This window comes from Heliconius melpomene, chromosome 21 (assembly GCF_056956725.1).
Source record: "Heliconius melpomene rosina isolate 202511_hmr_F chromosome 21, ASM5695672v1, whole genome shotgun sequence".
Lineage (NCBI taxonomy): Eukaryota > Metazoa > Arthropoda > Insecta > Lepidoptera > Nymphalidae > Heliconius > Heliconius melpomene.
Window position 1 is genome coordinate 3,433,080 of NC_140409.1, and position 21,594 is coordinate 3,454,673.

A 21,594-nucleotide genomic window follows, 5' to 3' on the forward strand; every position below is an offset into this window, starting at 1 on the left:
TCTAAATATAAGAACTCTGTGTGAAGACATGTATTTACAATCTGGTGAGGTCAGAGATTGCCGCTAGTCTAAATACATGAAAGGGAAGGTAAATGATATATGAACAATCAGTTCAAACGGTTCGCTCACTTGACGAGTCTTATTGAAATTTCGTACATACATAAGTATACAGATAATTTTTATATTATAGATATTTACTAAGGCAAGATTATGTGAAATTAATTTTTAAATAATTAGGTACATTATTTATCAAATTTTGTCGTACAAGTTAGTCTTCGAAGTCGCTGATTGCGAAAAAATGTCGTCTCAGGCTAATTGAAAAAGTTTTTACTTCTTAGGAGTTTTAAAACCAGACACAGTTTATTTAACTTCACGCTTTATTTATCCCGCATATATAGTCACTATGTGTCACTATGAGACTCTAGTGACTCTAGTGACACTCTGTGCCCACTTTTCCGCTATTTTTCTTTATATTGCGTGACACTTAGTCACCAGACGAGAAAAGAGATGAATGAAATAAATAAATCAATCCCCCAAATCGGTTTCCTCGCAACCGTTGCGTTTAAAGTCACACGCTTGTGCCACTGCGCTACAAGAGCTTCTACATTAAAAAAACAAACATACATAAAAAACATAATCAATTTTATGCCAAGTTTTTTTTTACAGCCTCCAGACGTCGAGTGCACACTAGATCTACAATCGTTCGTGTGAAAAACCTCTCCGCCTTTTATATAACTACCGTACAATTATTCGTTTTGTGGAACTCTCAATGGCTCTTGGGCCAGTATTGCGAGTTAAGCGTCAAAACTGAATCGTGTTAGCAGAACACTTTAAAATAAAATTTGCTTTTTTTTATACCTACAATTTCCACACTAATATTACTACAATATGAAAGTAAATCTATCTGTTTGTTTGTCTGTCATGATTTTAACACTTTACCCTGTTTTCGAACCCTAAGGGATTCCCCGAAGACATTTGGGGTTGATTATTTGTTTGAAACTTCGTTACTACAAGTGCAAAGAGTGACAAATTTTGTATGGACATTATTTTTATAACGTAGGTACTAAGACGAGTAGATGCCCCAAAAATGTCCCTATTAAATACTACAACTTTTGCAAGGAGAACGAATAAAATTCTAAAAGATATGAATTACAATTTATTTAATGTACAACAGAGTCGATTATCATACTAAAATAACTAACCATTTTTTTCTAAACACAGAATATTAAATATATATATATAATGGCAATGGCGAAACCACATTCGAGTTGCTAACAAGAAATTAAATGAATAATCAACTATAGCTAACATTGCGGCTTTGCACGATTGTAGATTTTCAATTCCATTTAGCTTTTACCCACTCACTGTGATTGATTTTTTTGAATTAACGAACTTGAACCGAAGAACTAACTTCTATTCCTAGAACCACTCCGCCAATTGAAATTAGCTATGTCGGCTTATACTATTTATACGAACGAAAAAAAAAGAAAAAATCTTTTGTTCACACTTTCGTCTAAAAAAATATTGTTAGAAAGTGTGAACGCGGCGTTCGCGTGAAAATGTGAATAGCGGGATTCGAACCTGCAAGTTATTTAATTTTGTTTAATTTTAATTTGCTCATAGTTGTAATTAAACGTTAATTTTATTTTACTATAGTTATTTTACAAATCTTTAGGTTAAAGACATTTTTTATTATAACATATGTATATGTATATATATTTTTAGTACAACAAGCAATCAACAATTGTTGATTTCTATGAACATATGGCAACAAATTCTATACGAAAATTTTCTTAATATACGAGGACTTTTGTTCGTCTTCGTATATAGGGACGTATTTTATAGTCATGGCCACCGCGCATCGACGTTTTAAAATGTATTGAGATAACATGAACCTTTTTTATTTTTAAAGGTAAAAATTTAGTCGAACAACGAATTATGGAAGAACAACAAAAGTCAACAAAGAGAATATTAGAGATTAAGTAAGTTTTCTCATTCTTTCTTTTAGTTGCTTGTTTTTTTTCTTCACGCTGTTTCCCGCATATAGCAGGGTAGGAAGAAAGAGGCTAGTGTTAAGATATTCTATATCTCACTTTCCGTTTAATTTTCAAGATGAATGACGTTTGAGTGGTGGAATTCATCACCAGAGAGAATAAATGTCAAAATATCATTCCCTGAAGTTCCCTGAATTTGAACGTACTGATATTTGAACACGCGCCTATTGGAAGCCGTTCAAGAGATTAAAATCTCGCTCCAGTTTACACACTTTATTAGGCTATATAAGGCTATATATAGATACATATAACAATAACTTTAAGCGAAGCCGCGTTTAGGTTGCTAGTACAATATAAAAGTTTAGAATTTATGAAACCACAATAGATTCCTGAAACGGTTAAGCATTTCCAGATTTTCTATAGCAAATTATATTAAATTGCTCCATAACTTTGAATGTCTTATCAAAGTAAGCAGCAAGATGTCAAAATAGGATAATAAATTATATCTTAGGCTGTAATTAATTACAATAGACTTAGATATTTGTCATTTAAAAGGGTTTCAATTCGTTACTATAAATGTTTTATTTGACTTGAATGGACTTGCTTTGCTGGAATTACTTTAAGGGATGAATTATTGATATTGCTAGGTTGAGGTAGCTTCTCCAATTCAAATTTTATCTGATGGAGAATCCATTTGACTGAGGATACCTTAATAGTTTGTGGAGAACCTATATTAATTTAATTTATTGTGTCTCGGGTCGGTCTGGCTCTTGTACGTCTTCGTTCATTTGAAACCTTTCCACTCCGAGTATCTGACTTGAGGAAACGAAGTATGTTTTCGTACAAAATATAGAAATAACTAGTTATATGCCTGTGATTTCGTCTGCAGTTGAACTTTGAAAACACAAATACTGGAGGAAGGTCACGTAAAAAGCATGGAGGGTCCTCATGCTTGGGATAGGACCTCCCCCAGGAGGGTGTATATGATGACACTGGAAGAAATATGTAGAGACTGTAGCGTTTGGCGCAGCTAAGTTAATTTAAGTTAAGTACCTATCTCGTTTTCGGAGTATAGCTGAAGCGTGCCTCCTATTATTTATTTAGAAATATTTTTTTATATTATTAATTGTAAATTCAAATACATAGTAAAATCATCTATACATATAAAAGTAAAAATGGAGGCCAGGGGCACAAACATGCGATTGTAAGCGCCTGTTGCGCTTAGGATCTGTCTTTCTGATTGTCCGGGCTAATATCGGGAATAGCTAATCCGATTTTCATGAGATGAACACTGAAAGATAGGCTATTGAAAAATTATAGGCTATTATCTCGGAATCCACGCGAGTTTTCCGCAGCAAAAACTACCTTTGTCCTCCGCACATAGCCTACCTAGATATATATATATATGGAATATTTTTTCGACATTTTTGCGAGCAAAATCAAATAAAATCCCAAAAGCTTTTAAAATATAGTTTATTTAATGCATAACAGTAATATACATTAAAATAATGTAAGTTATCTTATACCATATAAAAATCTTTAAAATAAGTGATATTTTGTTATTAAATGTGCTTAAATAAATATTCGTATAGTTCAAGCGGGCGAAGCCGCGTTAGTTCCGCTACTATACAAATAAACAAAGTATAAATAAGTAAACACAGTATAAAAAACGTTACCTTAAATGGTCATTATTATGTGAATAAACGTGATAAGCATTTTATTGCCCCGGCGTTAATGTGCCATACGTGGCTCCAGAGTCCAAGAACGTGGAAACTTTCGCCATGTAAGAGGATAGAGTCAAAGTTGTATTGTAATATAGTCAGTAGGTAGAATTATTTTCCGATAGCGCCCCACCTTGAGAGGATCTCAGCCATTTATTTAAATAATCCTTTTGAAGGTACAATAAGAGGATATGACGTAACCAAAAATATCTGTTTGGTAATTTCCTTCGGGACCTCCAAACATTCCACTCCTTACTTTGTTCGACCCTTTGTGTTTCGTAAGTATTAAAAGATCAGATATTTTAAACGAAATTTTTGTTGCTTTAGCAATTTGTTAAACGTGGAAAGGAAGGTTTTGATTTAAGCCTAATTAACGTGAACATTCATTAGTTACTTCTTGCTCGAGTATCTCGAAGGCAGCGGGGACTATACCTGCCTACTGGGGAACATTGAAGTGAAACAAAGGAGAAGAACATAAAACAATTTCTAAAACTGCATTGGGAAAGTTTCCCTGAGTCATTATTATTCGAGTAATGTTTCAGATGTAGAGGTCTCCGGTCTAAGCGGCGATGGGGGGCTCGCGACGGGTCGCGTCGGGGGATTTTAGTCAAATGTCACGTGGTACACGCTACGTGTGTGTTGTACACTCACTTTACATAATACTGTTGTAAAATTGTGATTGTTTTTTACTGTGCGTGAAAGGTATCTTTGGAAAAATAAAATAATTCACACATTAGGGAAGTAATTCAGTTCAGTCTTAGCCATGGCGCTTCAAAGGTGCCTTACATTGGTATCACAAGACATTGTAAGAGTGTTATATAAATCTACATAAAAGGTACAATCTATCTCGATTTATCTACACTTATTTATAAGTGTATATATAACATTTAATTAAAATAGTATTATACAAAGCTTAATAAATATTATCCGTTCCGCTAGGTACTTATTTGGTTAAGAAAAAGGGTGGGTTGGTTTATCTAAAACGAGCCGTAATTATACTTTTTGCTTCCTCTGGGTAATACGAGCGGAGATAAGGAAAATACAATTTGAGGAAAAATGTAACAAATTAGAAGAAATTCGATATCATAATATAAATATATACTACGATATCGAATATTTAGTAATTTGTTACATAAATAATAATTTAGGTATAATATTATCATTGTTTTGTATTCGAATGATTTCGTTGGTCAACTATTGATAAGTCGTTGTTGTTATATTACGATTATTTATTTCGGCATTGATTATGGTAGGCTTGCTCGTAGTCTACGCAACATTCCATTCACAATGAACACGATAGGATAGATATCCATCAGCCTTTTAAAGTCCACTGCTGGATATAGGCCTCCCCTTATGCTCGCCACTCCGTCCGGTCTTGCGCCCTTTGAATCCAGCGGGTTCCCGCTGTCTTCTTGTGGTCGTCGGTCCTGGTTGGAGGGCGGCTTGTACTCCTTTTGCCGAAACGTGGTCTCTACTCGAGGACCTTTCTTCCCCATCGGTTGCCGGTTCTCCTGCATACGCAGCGGATACGCAGCGATCTACCTCTGCGCGGGCCTAGAGACACTCCTGGAAGAAACAGCGCTAGTAGCAGCGAGCGCGGGCGCGTGCGTCACGCCGGCCGCCGTCGACCGCGCCGTTGCCAACTGCGCAGACCTGTGGGGACTGCTGCAGCCCTACAGCCACCTGAACGCTGGGAGGGTAGCTTCTGGTTAGTGCTTTTATGTAATACGCGTATTTATGTGTAGTATTATATAGATACTAGCAATATTACGGTTGGTCGGTTCGTCCGACTACTCTAACACCTCCGTTTCTCTCCGGACTCCGGCCTCGACCTCGGTTCCGTTGAAACATCGTCTGTGGGTTGTAACTATCGATCTACTTCTGCATGGGTGCAGCATTCCAGCATTAATATACTAAGAGGGTTGATCTCGGTTAGTATGCTTTGGTATTGTATAGTCAGTTTTCATACATAATCGAAGATGCAAATTAAGTATGTGGTTTTGGTATACTATTGCAGTAGCCATTTTGACAGACGCAAGGGTTGCTCTATAACCATTATAATGTATTTTTTGTATACAGGTTGCGTCTTACAATATCTTAATACAGTTTGAACGTATGTCGTCAAGGCTAAACAGAAATTTTGGGAATTATTCTTTTTCTGAATTATTTTAGGCTTTTATAGAGTAGTTAAAACTGTGGTTTCATTTAAAGTGGTGCTGACAATTCCACCTGTATAATAAAATTATTATAAATAAAACAGTTATTTTATTAATCGTATTTACAGGAGCTCTATCACTCTCGCGCTGGGAGTCCATGAGCTCCTTAGGCTCCGGTTCTTCAACGGGCGGTCCCAGAACTGAACATCGTCAGCTCGGAATGATATGAATATGGCCAATATGATAGATAAGTGACGACAAATATATTGTTTGAGACTACAACCCGATACGCAATGTTTGGAATGGCGGGAATTGGAGGACGGAGCTATATATAACTAGGTGGAATTTAAGGAGACGAATGGAACAGAAGATAAATTAATTATTATTAGATTTGATGGATGAATCTTTCTATGCCGCAGTACCAGATGATGAATGAGGATGTCAAGATGTAAGTATATTTTTATATATATTTGTCTTCTTCATATAATTAGCTGTACAAAGCGGTCAACCCGATGTCCTGAACAGACCTGAACAGACCTTGTTGCAGTCTATGAAGTCTCCAAGTCTCCTCATAGAGATCACTCAGCCTGTATGCAAGTAGGAGCTGGCATCTCTAAAACGTCTATAATACAATATATAATACTATTGTTAAAATAATTATAACTTGTTCAAATTATGTAACTTACATAAAATATGAAAATTGTGGTTTTTTTTTCAGGTAGTTATCACCATATCCTATTTTGAACTAAAATTTTAAATAGCAAAATATTAAAGTACTAGCGGACGCGCGCAGCTTCGCTTGCCTATTTAAGGGTGAATTCTAATAACCCATGAAACATGTGTTCAATGAAATATTTTGAAGTTTAAATTTCAAATTTTATAATAATCGGTGCCGATTTAAATTTTTTTCCATAAAAACTTTGAACCGCTATTTCACCTCTTTAGGGTTAAAATTTTTCAAAATCCCTTCTTAGTGGATGTCCAGATTACGAAGGTAAACTTTTGTCCAAATTTAACGTTTCTACCATCAGCGGTTACGGCTGTGCGTGCGTCTTACCTCAGTCAGTGAGGACAAGTCCTTTTATATATATAGATGATAAGACATATTATAGTCCAGGATAAATATAGGCTTTGTTGAAAATTTTAGAAAATCGAGTTAACGTTTTGACTAAACATCAATTATCTCTCAAGAAATTGATATTAAATTTATAAAAGAAGCATTTTCATGTAACAGCATCCTCACACTGCAGGATAGAGATTATCCTTAATATATATTTTTCACACAATTTTAAAAACATCACGTCGAGCGGCGGAACTCAACGGAAATGATAATAATTGAAATATAATCCTTCTACGATTGGCCTCAATAACATTTATATTGAATCCTAAATGACTTTAAATATTTCTACAATAAATCGCATAAAAATGATATCAAAAATTCCTTACAATCCATATATTATGGCAATTGCAAGCAAGTACTATACTTTGAAGGATGTAAAGCTCATCCAAGGCTTCAAGTTGCACGCAGTCAAGCTCAAGGGAACAAATACCACTTGGTTAAGAAGATATTGAAGTTTTATTTTTGTTAACTTACTAGCTTTAAAGGAAGTACGGATAGGCGTTATCTAGAACACATATACCTATGAACTAAAATGTAACTCGTATCCTGCATCCAGCAGGGTAGACACACGGAGCCTGGGAAGTTAGTGTTAAGGCACTCCGTTTTCATAACACACTTCCATTCCCCCATTGTCGCCAACTTCTGGAGGCATTGCACGTTGGGCGGCGTAACTCAACACCACGCTATGCTTCGTTACCAGAGCGAAGATAATGAAAATATGAAATATTGAATTTCCTCGAATGGAAATCGAACCCAAAACCTGTCGCGATTGCATTCGTACAATTGTGTCTCTGCGCCAGAACTGCCGTTAAAAAATAATATAAGGTTTAATATTAATAATATTTCTTTTAAAACGGCCATAAAAGATACTAAGACTGATATAAAAGGAAGCTTATAATATTTGTAAGCGGTTTTCGAATATTAAGCCTCAAGATGTAACGACATAAATAAAGCACTCTCATTTGTGTAGTTTCGTAACCTCCTTTTTTCTTCCTTTTTTTTCAGCTTCACGCAGTATCCCGCAAGTATACACAGTATAGGCAGAGGGAACCTAATATTAAGACACTACGTTTCCCATTTTCGCCGAATTCTGGAGGCATTGCTTCTTGAGTTTGCTTTGACACTAGAACGAAGAAATGAAAACATAAATTTAAATAAATATTTCATTTCCTCGAGTGGGATCGAACCCACAACCGGTAATGTTTACAGTCTAATTGTGCCTCTGCACTACGACTGACCTCTCTTTCTCCGTTTTTACATTAAATTAATAATTATACTAGTAGTATTTGGTCAGTTTAACTACAGAATTATGTACTAGAAGCTGCTAGCGGCTGCGCCTTCGTGATCAGATAAAAATAAGTAAGAGTTATGGACGACCATGACACCTCCTAAGTGGTCAAGATAAAGGATTATTGAACCTGTTCCTGAGATATGACTCACTCTCGTTGTTTTCGATTTTGACATATAAGCGTACACGAATGTTCTAACAATGTGAGACACATATGAAATCTGTTGCCTACTCCACCTATTAGTCGGACATTACGTATTTAGTTGCAGAACTAAACGCCGCTCTTTAGTTCGTTACCAGAGTGACGGCATGAAAATAATTCAGTCATACAGTCTCAGAAACTCTATCACAACGAATGCTAATTATTATTTCTTAATATGTATAGTTGCATTTTTAAATACATTAACACCTACTTCTATTAAATTAGATTATTTCTAATATTTATGATGAACCCGCGTCCCCGGCCTCATCTGGAACTGGATGCGTCACATTTTAATTGAAAATCGATATTAAGCTACGCCGGGACAAACGGGAGTGATTGTGGCGGTTTGTAATAGAGTAACGTATAACGACACATTTAAAAAAAAATGTTTTAGGTTTGGTATAAATAAAATCAGCTTCACGCTGGATCCCGCACACAGCGGGGTAGGCAGAGGGAACCTAGTGTTAAGACACTCCGTTCCCCACTTTCTGCCGAATTCTGGAGGCATTGCGTGTTGAGTGGCAGAACTCAACGCCGCGCTTTGTAGGTTACTGTACTGAATAATTAAAAATTCAATTCATATAAATCCAAACATACAAACAGAAATATTTTTATATTAAGTTCTAATAAGGTTGCACATTTCAATTTATTCTTATTCTGTATTTATTTATAAATAAATACACTGTGTGATAGAAGTGAATACAGAAAACTGATTACTGAAAACCGAGTTGTTGTTGAGGAAAAAAATTCAATATATCAGAAAAGCGTGTAATCTGTTCAGACTTTTATGTAAATGTTAGTTGGTATATAAATTATTTATGATTATTTTCCTAGTATTATTAGAAAATAATAAAAAAAATAGTGATCTAATAGTGTTTTTTACTTGATAATCGTGAATACATGTCAAGTATCATCGTTTGTTATATCACTATCATTTACTTTGTGGTTGCTCCGAAAGCAGTGAACATAGAGTTACAAGCAAATAAAAACCTAAAAAATTATCCTCGAGTGATGGACTATCGAGCACAATTTTTACAATTCGAATCAGTATTTCCTGAGATTAGCGCGTTTAACCAAACAAAGGCTTCATATTTATAATAGTAACTAGCGACCCTCTTGCGGCTTCGCCCGCTTTTACTACTGGATTATTCATATAATGTATGTTTGCAAAGCACTTAAGATAATGTGAAAATTAATTAAACCCTAATGCAACCCGCATTTTTTTAGTTTCAATAAAGATTTTCCAATTGTTTTACACAGCAAGGATTTTTTAGTAGGTACCGTAATTATAAATCTGTGCTACTAATCTTTTCATGTACTTATTAAAATATATTTAAATGACTATTTTTAGATAGTTAAATGACTATTTTTAAACAGAAGAATTTATTAGTAATAACTACTACAAAAAATATGAAACCAAATATATCGCGCTGAAATAATACATTCAACTCGAATTATTCAATACGTGCAAACGCATCTAAATCTTCGTTGCTATAAAGTCAGGCGGGTTTTTTTTTCGAGCTTGTGGTTAATGCTGAAGAGGGTATTCTGTCCCTGATGAAAAGCAAGCACTACGTGGCTGCCTGTGAGGAAAATTAAAGAGAATGCATCGGCCAGGAATCAAACCCGGGCCACCCGCGTGGCAGGCGAGCATTCTACCACTGAACCACCGATGCGTGTGAGGCAGGCGACGCGGCGGACGCATGGCGAGTGGCGAGCCGTTTCGCAGCAAGGATTTTTTGATATTGTAACAACTTCTAAAGTACTTATTAAAATGAAAAACATATGCTGAGAGTAAGGGATAAGTGAAACTTGAGTAACATACAGCTGATGAGTCAACGGCGTGATGTGTCAACAATTAAATGCGTTTTTCTCTAAAACTATTCGCAATTTCGAAATAGTGTAAAAAGCAAATTTTATCTTCGTTTAACGTAGAAAATTATTAAAGTATTTTAAAGGATAAGGATTAATACCATTATGGAAAAATATCCCTCACAATAAAAAATATATTGAAATTACTATTTTTAGACAGAAATATGATCACTACACGTTATCCTTAAAAGATAAAAATATGCTCTCGCGGACTTTTTTGTAGATCTTATTAAGAGGAACAATACTCTAGTACATTTTTTTCATGTAGTACTTACCATTAAAGCAGCGCATGCGCGAAAGTGTCTCAACGGGTAGGACTTTAGACACATTTATCGTATTTATGTTAATTTACATAAGAATGTACAAATAATAAACTATATATAAACCTTCCCTAAAAAATATTCGACCTAATGGTGAAAACCGCATAAAAATCCGTTGGGTGGTTTAGAAGAAGAAGAGTTAGAAAGTTCAGACAGACACGAAAAGCGACTTTGTTTTATAAGATATAGGATAGGATATATGTAGATATCATCATTATAATATATATATCTAAGTTATATATATATATTCAAATAGTAATAATATTTTATTTATGCATGATATAGCAAATCGAATCTGAAACTATTCCCAATACCAAGCAAATACTATTCTTATTCAGGTTCAGCGTAGAATTCATGGGTCAATATGTTTATTATTCATGAGTATGAGAGGGCTAGAGTGGAGCATAGCTTTTGTCTATTTATTACTTCAAAGTTTAAGATTCGATGCTTGGTTGATACAATATTTATACCGTAATTAAAATAGTGAAAAACTTGAAACAAGGAATAAACGTGAGTCACTAGAGTCATTGAAATATTCCAATAGTTATTAATTTAAAAATATGTCAAAAGGAAATGCTATTATGAAAACCGCTACAGTCTTTTAAAGCCGATTGCTGATAAAAGCTGTTAGATTAAAAAAGGGTTGCTGTTTTTACAGCAATATATGTTATGAGGATGAAATACTCAGTAACTAGTATTACTCAGTTTACTCATACTACTTTATGAAGCGACGTTTGTGAGGCGAGCGTTAATAATGCCGCACAGTCTATAACTAATGCGGTTATTATCGTTATTCATTGTTTTTTTTTTATAATTTTGATATGAATAATTTATTATTATTATTAAACTAGGTTACGTCATATGCACGGCGGGAACTAAACTATGTTACGCAAAATTTTGCGAAATTTTCTGTTTTCTCCGCACGCGCTGTTAGGTTAGCCAAAGTTTATTCTGTTCGCGGGAATTTCAAAACGTTCCACAGCTTAACTGTATGGGACACGTTTTGACCATTTAGTCAAAAATTACAATTACAATTATTACCAAACTTCTAGTCTGGGGCTACCGTGGCGTCCAAAACGTTCTTGCAAAATTTCAGAGCTAGAGGTTTAACGCTCTAGCAGCAGTAGAACACACTTTTGACCAGTAAGAGTCAATAATATGCAAAGACTATAAATCTATATATATAAAATCGGAAGGTCACTCACTCATCATGAAATCTCAGAAACTACAAGTGCAAAAAAAATCTCAAATTTTGCATAGGCGTTATTTATAAGACGTAGGTGCTCGCTAAGACGGGAATTTGCAATATTCGATTTCTAAGGGGTTGTTTTTGGGGTCGAAAGTTTGTATGAAACTTCGTTACTACAAATGCTAGGAGTCTCAAATTTTGCATAGACGTCACTAGGACGTAGCCATGGAGACAGAAATTAATAATAACATAGTTCACGCGGGTAAAACCACGAGCGGGCCGCTAGTATATTATAATTGTAAAAGTAGTAGGTACTTATTTTATTTTACTACTCAAGGCAAAGTTAATTAAAATTCACAGATTTACACACATTTACTAGGCTACATTTTATCCCAGGAAAGCGAATGCTTCCCACGGGATCGCTGGTAATTTGCGGTAATTATGACATGAATTTTAAAAGATTCATCGAACTGTAGTAATTTAATGCTACAAGATTGGAGGAATCGTTGAAAAATATATATTTTTGGGTATAAACTGGCGATACGACTTCCTTGTTTTTCGAATTTTACACTATATTATATTATTCTTTATGCAATTATTACTTTGCTATCTGTAACAATATCCCATCAAAAACATAAATGTAAAATGAAAGCCAAGTTCAGTAATAAAACATATGCTTTCAGCGATAAAAGAAGTGAGATGTAAATGTATGCCAAGTTCAATGGTCAGTCCTGAAATTTATTTTTAACAATATAAAATATTTTATAACAACTGAAAATGTCCATTCTTCTTACAACTTGGAGACTTTATTTATGTGTAATATCTGTCTTGGCCAGTTTTCAAATTAATTTACATCGATATAAATAAATGTATTCAAATTCTATTCTATTCAGATTCTATTGTAAGCATATGTTTTATTACTGAACTTGGCTTTCATTTTACATTTATGTTTTTGATGGGATATCATTACTTTTTGTACAGAAATCATAAGTAGAAAGGTTTATAATGTAATCAAAATCAAAATATTCTTTATTCAATTTGGCCATTACAAGTACTTTTCCTATAGGAAGCTACTACGGCAAGAAACTCAAGAGTTGCTCTTTTTAAAACATAGTTTAGAGTAAGGGCTTCATAGGACATTTCTGTTCGCCGAATAAACCAAGTAGGACACCATTGTGATAATACACTTCTATCTATATCTATATATATAAAAGGACTTGTTCTCACTGACTGAGGTAAGACGCACGCACAGCCGTAGCCGCTGTGCGTAGGAACGTGAAATTTGGACAGATATTTACTTTCGTAATCTGGATATCCACTAAGAAGGGATTTTGAAAAATTTTTACCCTAAAGGGGTGAAATAGGGGTTCAAAGTTTGTATGGAAAAAAAATTTAATCGGCACCGATTTTTATGAAATTTGAAATTTAGATTTTTAAAAGTATTAAATTGAACACGTGTTTCATCGTTTTCCAGAATTCTCCCTCTAAGGGTGCAAATAAGGGGTTGAAAGTTTGTATAGATTTTTTTTTTAATCGGCACCAATTTTTATAAAATTTGAAATTCAGACTCTTAAAAGTATTTAATTGAACACATGTTTCATGGTTTTCTAGAATTCTTCCCCTAAGGGTGCCAATAAGGGGTTGAAAGTTTGTATGGAAAAATCTTTTAAACGCCACCGATTATTATAAAATTTTTAATTTATACTCTTAAAAATATTTAATTGAACATGTGTTTCATGGTTTTCTAGAATTCACCCCCTAAGGGTGCAAATAAGGGGTTGAAAGTTTGTATGGAAAAAATCTTTAAATCGCCACCGATTTTTATAAAATTTGAAATTTAGACTCTTAAAAATATTTCATTGAACATAAGTTTCGTGGTTTATTTTAATTCATCCCCTAGGGGTATAAATAAGGGGTTAAAATTTTATTTAGAAAAATCTTTAAATCGCCACTGATTTTTATAAAATTTGAAATTGAGACTCTTAAAAATATTTTATTGAACACGTGTTTCAAAGTTTATTAGAATTCACCCCTAAGCAATAAGCAAGCGAAGCTGCGCGCGTCCGCTAGTACTGTACAAATCTACTGCAGCCTTTATTTCGGAAGTAGCTCCGTACGTAGTTAAGCAAAGCATGTCTTCTTTAGAAGAGTAAGGATTCCCGTTTCGAGCGCTAGTGTAGATACTTAAATCATTCCAGTTACGACATACGTACTCTACTATAGTCTCGCGCAATTTATTAGTTTGTTGTATATCAATACGCTCAAACGAAGAATATGCAATAGCATGGAAGAGGCAGCTCCCATCGGGAGGCATTGGAACAATTCGGTGTAAGTTCTTGTTTCAACCACAAGCAATTCTATTGAACGACTCATTGTTCAACATGTCTTGGAAAAAATATAAACAATAAGTTTATTAAGTGCTGACGGTACCAATCTGAATTGATATGATCCCAAGGTCGACTCCGTTCTCTGCCGTTTTCACAAGTGTTCCTAAAACCAGTAAAATCATGAAACTCAGGCCAAAAAAACCATTAAAATATGAGCGGCTTCGTACAATAAAATATATCTAATATAATTAGATATTTACTTTTTTATTATGGTCAATAATATTATGTTTTATTACTCTTAAGACGATATTTAATTACATATGAAAATAGATTATATTTATCTATGAATCTCGACTATAGTTTTTATTTTGTTGATTAAATGACAGTTGTCAGATTTGAAAGTAATGAATGTATGCTGCGTTTAGAAATCTGATATATTAATTAATATTTTTTTCTAATTTTATTATTTTGTTGGAATAACTCAACACGCAATGCCTCCAGAGTTCGATGGAAAGAGGGGAACTGAGTGTCTTAACAGTAGGTTCCCTCTCTCTACCCCGCTATGTGTGGGATACATCGTAAAGCGGATTTATTTATTTTTTATTATTTTGTTTAAGTAATTTTTAATTTTCTCTTTTTTTCTCTTATTTTTTTTATTAACAGTTACTTAAATTTTTGTGTTAATAATTACTTTATAATTACTTCTGTTAAGATAGCTGGTAGGCTGACAATATATCAAATTAAAAATAAAATCAGCTTCACGCTGTATCCCGCACACAGCAGAGTAGACAGAGGGAACCTAGTGTTAATACACTCAGTAACCCCACTTTCCATCGAATTCTGGAGGCATTGCGTGTTGAGTCGCGGAACTCTCCGCCGCGCCTTGCCTCGACACCAGAGCGAAGAAATGGAAATATAAGTTTACATAAATATTTCATTTCCTCGAGTGGGAATCGAACTCACTACCAGTCGGTTTAACAGTCACACTTTGTGCCCCTGTGCCACGACTGACCTTACAGATAGTATATTATTCTTAAATTTTATATATATTTCTATCAATATAATTATTTTTTTTATATTTATTTTTTAGTGTATTTTTTTTCTGTTTTAGGGTTCTGTACCTCGAAAGCAATAAAACAGAACCCTTATAGGATCTTATATAGGACTTAGTACTTAAATATTGTAATAATAATTTAATATCAAATACGTTAATCGACTATGCAAATACTCTTAGTATAATAAGTACTAAAACATATGTTTAAATTATAATAAATAATAATGAAGGATGTTAATCCATTTATTATATTTTTATATTTTTACGTGAAGCCCTTGAAGTCCACATGATGGCAGGCTTTGTCAGGACATATATTAGAGGCATTTTCAGCTACAAATGGAGACATATCTTATCTTAAAATATACTTGAAAGCATCGTGTTGTTTTAGATGGCTTACGTAAGTAATAGTGAAGTTAGTCTACAAAACAAATAAAATATTTACTAACGTGTGACATAAATAAAAGCAAATATATATAAATAATGCATTGCTCTTATTTTGTTGGCAGGCGCTACACTATAAGTAAATGTTCCTAATTGAATCTATTTATTGAAAAATTATAAGAAAATGTTAAAAAAATACTAGTTTCGGATTTTTTCCTTTACATACACCCAATTACTTAACCGGATGCTAAATTTCACCATTCCAGGTCATCTGGAACTTGGTTAACATTAAGGTCTATAGGTCAGTCACCCCCCTAAAAATTAACGATTTTTGGACGTCATTATCTAAATAACTGTTTGAGCTGTGTTTATGAAATTTTATGCACGTATACAGGTAGGGGGTCTAAATATTTGAGCCAAATATGACAGCTTTAGATGGAATAGTTTTTGAGTTACGAATAGGTAAAAAGTGGCTTCAAATGGTTCGTGTAAAATAACACACGGTGCTGCTCGCCAGTTTTGTTTGTAAAAAAACTTGGCTACGCGCGGCCGCGCGTTTTAATGTAAAGGACACTGTTATTATCTACATTTGAACTTATATAACAATAGTAATGGAGTAAAATCTGCATAGGGTTGATATCTGCACAGCGTGTGAACGGGGTGAGACGGCGGTATGCTCACAACCCCCCGAGCTTTTGTATGCGGGCGTAAAGCAATAAAATAATTGACAGTAATTTATTAATCTATTGAGAAATTATAATCGAAGCTTTAATAAGCTTATCGATATTTATCATTTTGAGAAAAATTAAATTTCTTTCAGCTTCACGCTGTATCCCGTAGCAGGGTAGGCAGAGGGGCCCTAATGTTAAGACACTCCGCTCCCCACTTTCTGCCGAATTCTGGAGGCATTGCATGGCAGAACTCAACGCCGCGCTTAGCCTCGACACCAGAGTGAAGAAATGGAAATATGAACGTAAATAAATATTCCACTTCCGTGAGTGTGGATCGAACCCACAACCATCGCGTTACAGTCACACCCTTGTGCCGCTGTGCCACGACTGCCTCTAAATTTCTTTTAGAGTTCTTTTTATCGAGTAATGGCACTCTGTTCTATTTCAAGCTCGTTTCTTTCACGAAGTTACTTCACAAAGATATTGCTTATTAAATAGCAAAGGCAAGTTTTGCACTTTGTGTGATAAAATTGTGAAGACATCCTTTATTTTTTTGGTAAAATAAAACTTTTAAAAATATTTTTCATATTTTTAAATAAGTCGGAATCTCGTTCTAAATTGCAAGAATTTATGTATATACTTTTACAATGAAACGTTATTCTCTGCATTTGTTCCTTTTAATTTAAGTACCATGTAACTCCTTTTTGTACTAAGTACATATATTGAAATATATAATTTAATAATTTAATATTTCTTTAGTTTTTTGAAAATCTAATTCCTTCACGCGTGATTTATTATCCCTTCAATATACAGTACACTTTGAACAGCAGAACGTGTTAATACTTGCATCTTCTGCAGTTCATGGGTAGAAAATATTTTAAGACTAGACATTCTTTTTACTGAAATTCGATAACCACAGTGATATATTCAAGTGAATAAAATTCTAGAAATAACATAAAAATACATAAACGTACTTCTATGTTATTAATTATAAGCACAAACTTAGCCATTTTACATAATAAAATATTTCAAATATTCCAAAAAATAACGCCGCCCTCAAAAGACATTAAAACTTTGCTGTGAGATTTACAGATTGAAATCTTCACTCATTCGTTAAATTTCATATTCCATAAGCGCTGAAAGATATTTAGAACGTCATGTCATGGAATAGATTTAGTTAGAATCGGACCGAGTTGGCTATACTCGTATAGAAGTAATATTTGGACCAATGCCTATCAAGTATCTGCAATTAGTTTTAAATTGATTTCTTTTCATACCGTTAATGCTCAATTGTAGTAGTTTTATATGTAATATATATAGCAATTTTCCTTTAGTAATCTCATGAATATGGTTAAAAATAGAAACCTAGTGGTAAGACACTCCCTTTACCACTTTTTGCCCAATTTTCCGTGTTTATTTCCAGAACTCAACGCCACTAATATGACTTACTATAGAGCGAGGAAAATGAAAATGTTGAATAATTCTTTTCCCCCAAAAGAAATGGAACACACAACCATCGTGTTTACAGTCGTACGCGGCCACTATGCCATGATTGCTTCACATCAATTTACTTATTTAGAGCAATTTATTTGTGATTCAGAAAAGTTAAAAGGAATTTAATCTTTGGCTTCTTATTATGTTCAACATGACAGTTGTAGATTCGATTCCTACTACGAGTAAAAAAGTTCCTTTCCTAGTGTATCTATCAACATTGGAAACGCACAACAAGTGTAAAATATCATAACGACAAAACATTAAAATTAAGTATATATATATGTACGTATAAAGTTTATGAATGCACAAGATAAAAATAAAAAATTAAAACCGATTCTACAAACATGAGTTTTAAGTTGGTCGAGTGCCTACCTAGCAAAATAATATTATTTTATATTACTAAAATATTTACTGAAAATTGTATGATAATTTTGCTGGTGGCCACTGAAAGCGAGCTCGTTAATTTTATTCATATGAAGTTAACTGAAAACTCGTACAAATAGGTAGGTATCATAAAAATTGGGCATGTAAGAATTACTTACAGATGGCATGTTGGTATAATTGGCACGCAATAGTTTTGAGTAAGATGTCCACGTGAAGGAATACCAATTATAATATTGGATATTTTTTTTTCTCTAGTCTGTTAAAGGTGGGTCATTGATATTTTACATCTAATACATGTTTTGTTTTTTTGTTTAGCTTCAAGCATATAAGGTAGACCGAGGGAACGTAGTGTTAAGACAGGTTCCCCCCTTTCCACTTAATTTTTAAGATATTGCCTTTTGAATTTTAAGCACATTGAAAACTGCGCTTTTGTCCTTGAATAGAGAAAAATGATGTTTGTAATATATTCGATTATAATATATTAAACTATTCCATTGAAACTTGTAAACATAGACAGCAAATTGACATTCCATGCCAAAATTATTGTGCATATCGAGAGTAAAGGTAAACACAGCCCATGAGTTCCTTAGAGTAAATTTGAACATGTTAATCATCCTTGGCGACTAGAAATTCTGTGTTTGAAATAGAAATGTTCTAGTAAAATAGTCGATATATACTAGTAAAATAAAAAAAGTAATTCTATTTATAAGCTGTTATTCGTTTTTTTTTACTTTTTGATGTGAAAACGTCTTATAAATCGATGAACGCTGATGGCACTCACGAAAAGCATGTCACGTTCCGCCTGAGCCAAGCGTGTAAGCGAGAGCGCGGAATAAGCGATAGAGAAGCACGATCGGCTTGTAGCGCATCTATAGGTACGGGAATTGTTAGTTGGAATTAAATAGCACATTCTAATTGTTATTAGACTTAAGTAAAAAAATATTTGAATTAACAAGTGCATATAAATATTAATTATGCGAAAAATATTGTAATTTTTAATTAACTCTTTCTTTGTATTATATAAAATAATATAAATTCATTAATAATAATAATTCAATTCAAAAAAGTGTGAAATTTTTCATCAATATTTTCTTATAAATTTATCGTCCGTAAATCGACTTTACGGATAAAAATATGTAACTAATTACGTGTGAGTTCGAATTCCGTTTTGGGAACGTTTAACACTTATTTACTTTTGGTAGCATACTAGTTTTGCCTTTGCCTGTCGTATCGTAACATTATTACTTCCAAAGATAATGTAGTGTAGTCTAAAATTGCTCAGAAAATTAGAAGTTCTTTATATAGAGATAGACAAAAAATAAAAATTGCTTGTTTGTGTTTTGGTAACCAGCAGCTGTTTAATGCACTTAGAAAAACACGATTATTTTGATGATTTAATACTATATTATAGTTAAAAAAACAAAATATCAGGTTTCTCTACATCAAATTTTATAGATTTTCGAGTAGTGTACTAGTAACCTCTGAAGAGTTTCACCATCCTGGCTGCATCATCAGACCTGCTCTATGCCACCATATTACTGTACTGTCACCTAAGCTACGTATAACTGCAAAGTTTCGTGATGATGCTATTATCAAAAGTGGAGCTAATTTCGCTTCTTAGATTTTAATATACTTAATAAAAAGATATCATCTACAATATTATTTGAAATACTTAATTATATCATTAAACAAAAAACTGAAAAAACTATAGTTTTCTACTATTACGACACTCTCACACTTGAAAAAAAACACCTCTCAAAAAATAATTGCTACACTATTGTAACACAGCGCTTATCTTCTCTTGCTCGTTCACGTAACCTACTCATATCTTCAGGGTTCACTTGTATTTTGCAAATGTCACACACGTCGGTCATACATCACGAACAATAGCCTATTGTACTCTACGTTCAATGGAAAATTCATATATAATCATAACATGTTTTTAAACTTTACCGGCCGCTATATAATGTAAATGTAGCTATCGGCGACGTCTTGTTGCTTTGTATCACTTTAAGTTTTTATTTTTATTTTTATAGTAAAATATTTTTAAATATTCTCACTATTTCAACTGAGGTTTATGAGAAAAAAAATACACAAACGAATGAATAAAAAAAACACCATACCAATAACTGACAAAACACAGAATCTACGTTACAAAAGCTCGAAATTACAAAATTAGCCAATTTGTGGATATTATCACGTCGCCTCGTAACGTAAATACCGCGCGTTCGACACAAACATTTGGGAAAGTGTATTAGAATAATAAATTATAGCAATAATTTTTAACCACAAAACACTTATATAATCAAATATTTATTATTATTTTACAAATAATTGTTATAATAAATAAGTTTAGTACTTGCCTGGGTCGAGTTTTCGAACGTTAGCTGGCGCGAGCGACATGAGGCTAACGTGCAGCACACACCGGTTGCGCGCGTATACTGCCTACTAGAACGGTGGCTTTCGGCGGGATTCTCTCTAGAACAGCTAGTGATGTCCCGCGAAAAGAACCCTGACATCTGACCCAAATATCGATAAAATTATCGCAACTTTGTATAACATTTAACTGACTTTACATCTTTTTGTTACTATTATTTATTTATAAAAAGCAAATAATTGTACGTTGTTTATATTTATACAGTGATAATAATTATAAAACTTAATTCAATATTAGTGTATTAATAATATGTTATTATTATATTTATAATATATAACTTCGTATTGTTATAATATAAATAAAATAAATTGTCGATGTCATTATTAATAATTTAATATCTTCGTACAGCAAATTAATGTTATATAATTGATAGGATGAAACAAAAACAAGCGACGTTTCGTCATTTATTAATTATTGAAACGTCGTTTTGAACATTCTTATGTTTTGAGAGGCTTAGAAGGTTTCTTAGAAGCGTTTCTCTCATCCCTAACCGTTGGCGCATGCGCAGGGGGCACTAGAGCGTTTGCCGGGTAGAGTTTACGTTGATTGATTCAGCAAGTTCTGCGCAGGTTAACTCGCCCGGCACGTGTCCTGAGTAAGGCACTTCCAACCTCAAAAACCTTCCTGTCTCCCTTTGGCTCTTCGCGACTCATACTGAAAAGCTTAGCGATATAAAGAATAAGGGTCTAATACAATTGGTGGTCTCTGCGCAATGAAATGCTGCGCATATTTTGAGTGGAGCGTGTTTGTATGTTTTAGTTTAGTATTATATTGTTTTATCAGTTTCTATTAGAGAGGCCGGTCGTAGCACAGAGGCAAAGTGTGACTGTAAAACCGACTGGTTGTGGGTTCGATCCCCACTCGAGGTGATGAAATATTTATTTTAATTTATATTTCTTCGCTCTGGTGTCTAGGTAAGGCACAGCGTTGAGTTCTGTCACTCAACACGCAATGACTCCAGAATTCGGGAGTGGAGTGCCTTAA

The 21,594-nt window shown here is 33.7% G+C and overlaps 2 protein-coding genes across 4 annotated transcripts in view; one reads left to right on the top strand and one right to left on the bottom strand.

Annotated features, from left to right (window-relative positions):
* Positions 1-20,638, bottom strand: part of LOC146526868 (dipeptidase 1-like) — a 43,440-nt gene extending 22,802 nt beyond the window's left edge. For 2 of the 3 annotated variants that reach the window (XM_085206483.1, XM_085206482.1), the window contains exon 1: positions 20,537-20,638. In XM_085206483.1, coding sequence (XP_085062609.1) covers positions 20,537-20,576 — 40 coding nt within the window. In that variant the 5' untranslated portion in view covers positions 20,577-20,638. The remainder of the gene's footprint in view (positions 1-20,536) is intronic. The other variant, XM_085206484.1, reaches the window with a different exon arrangement.
* On the top strand, positions 1,939-6,100 carry LOC146526869 (ankyrin repeat and BTB/POZ domain-containing protein 2-like). The gene is made up of 3 exons (XM_085206007.1): positions 1,939-1,982; positions 5,239-5,423; positions 6,000-6,100. The coding sequence occupies exons 1-3, from the start codon at positions 1,939-1,941 to the stop codon at positions 6,098-6,100; spliced, it is 330 nt and encodes a 109-aa protein (XP_085062133.1).
* Positions 20,639-21,594: the final 956 nt, after the last annotated feature.

Bases quoted from the DNA above. Each gene is read 5' to 3' on its own strand.
- LOC146526869 (XM_085206007.1), top strand. From the start codon at position 1,939: ATGGAAGAACAACAAAAGTCAACAAAGAGAATATTAGAGATTAA. The intron at 1,983-5,238 runs GTAAGTTTTCTC...CTGCATACGCAG, and splicing joins AAGAGAATATTAGAGATTAA to CGGATACGCAGCGATCTACC. The intron at 5,424-5,999 runs GTTAGTGCTTTT...TCGTATTTACAG, and splicing joins CGCTGGGAGGGTAGCTTCTG to GAGCTCTATCACTCTCGCGC.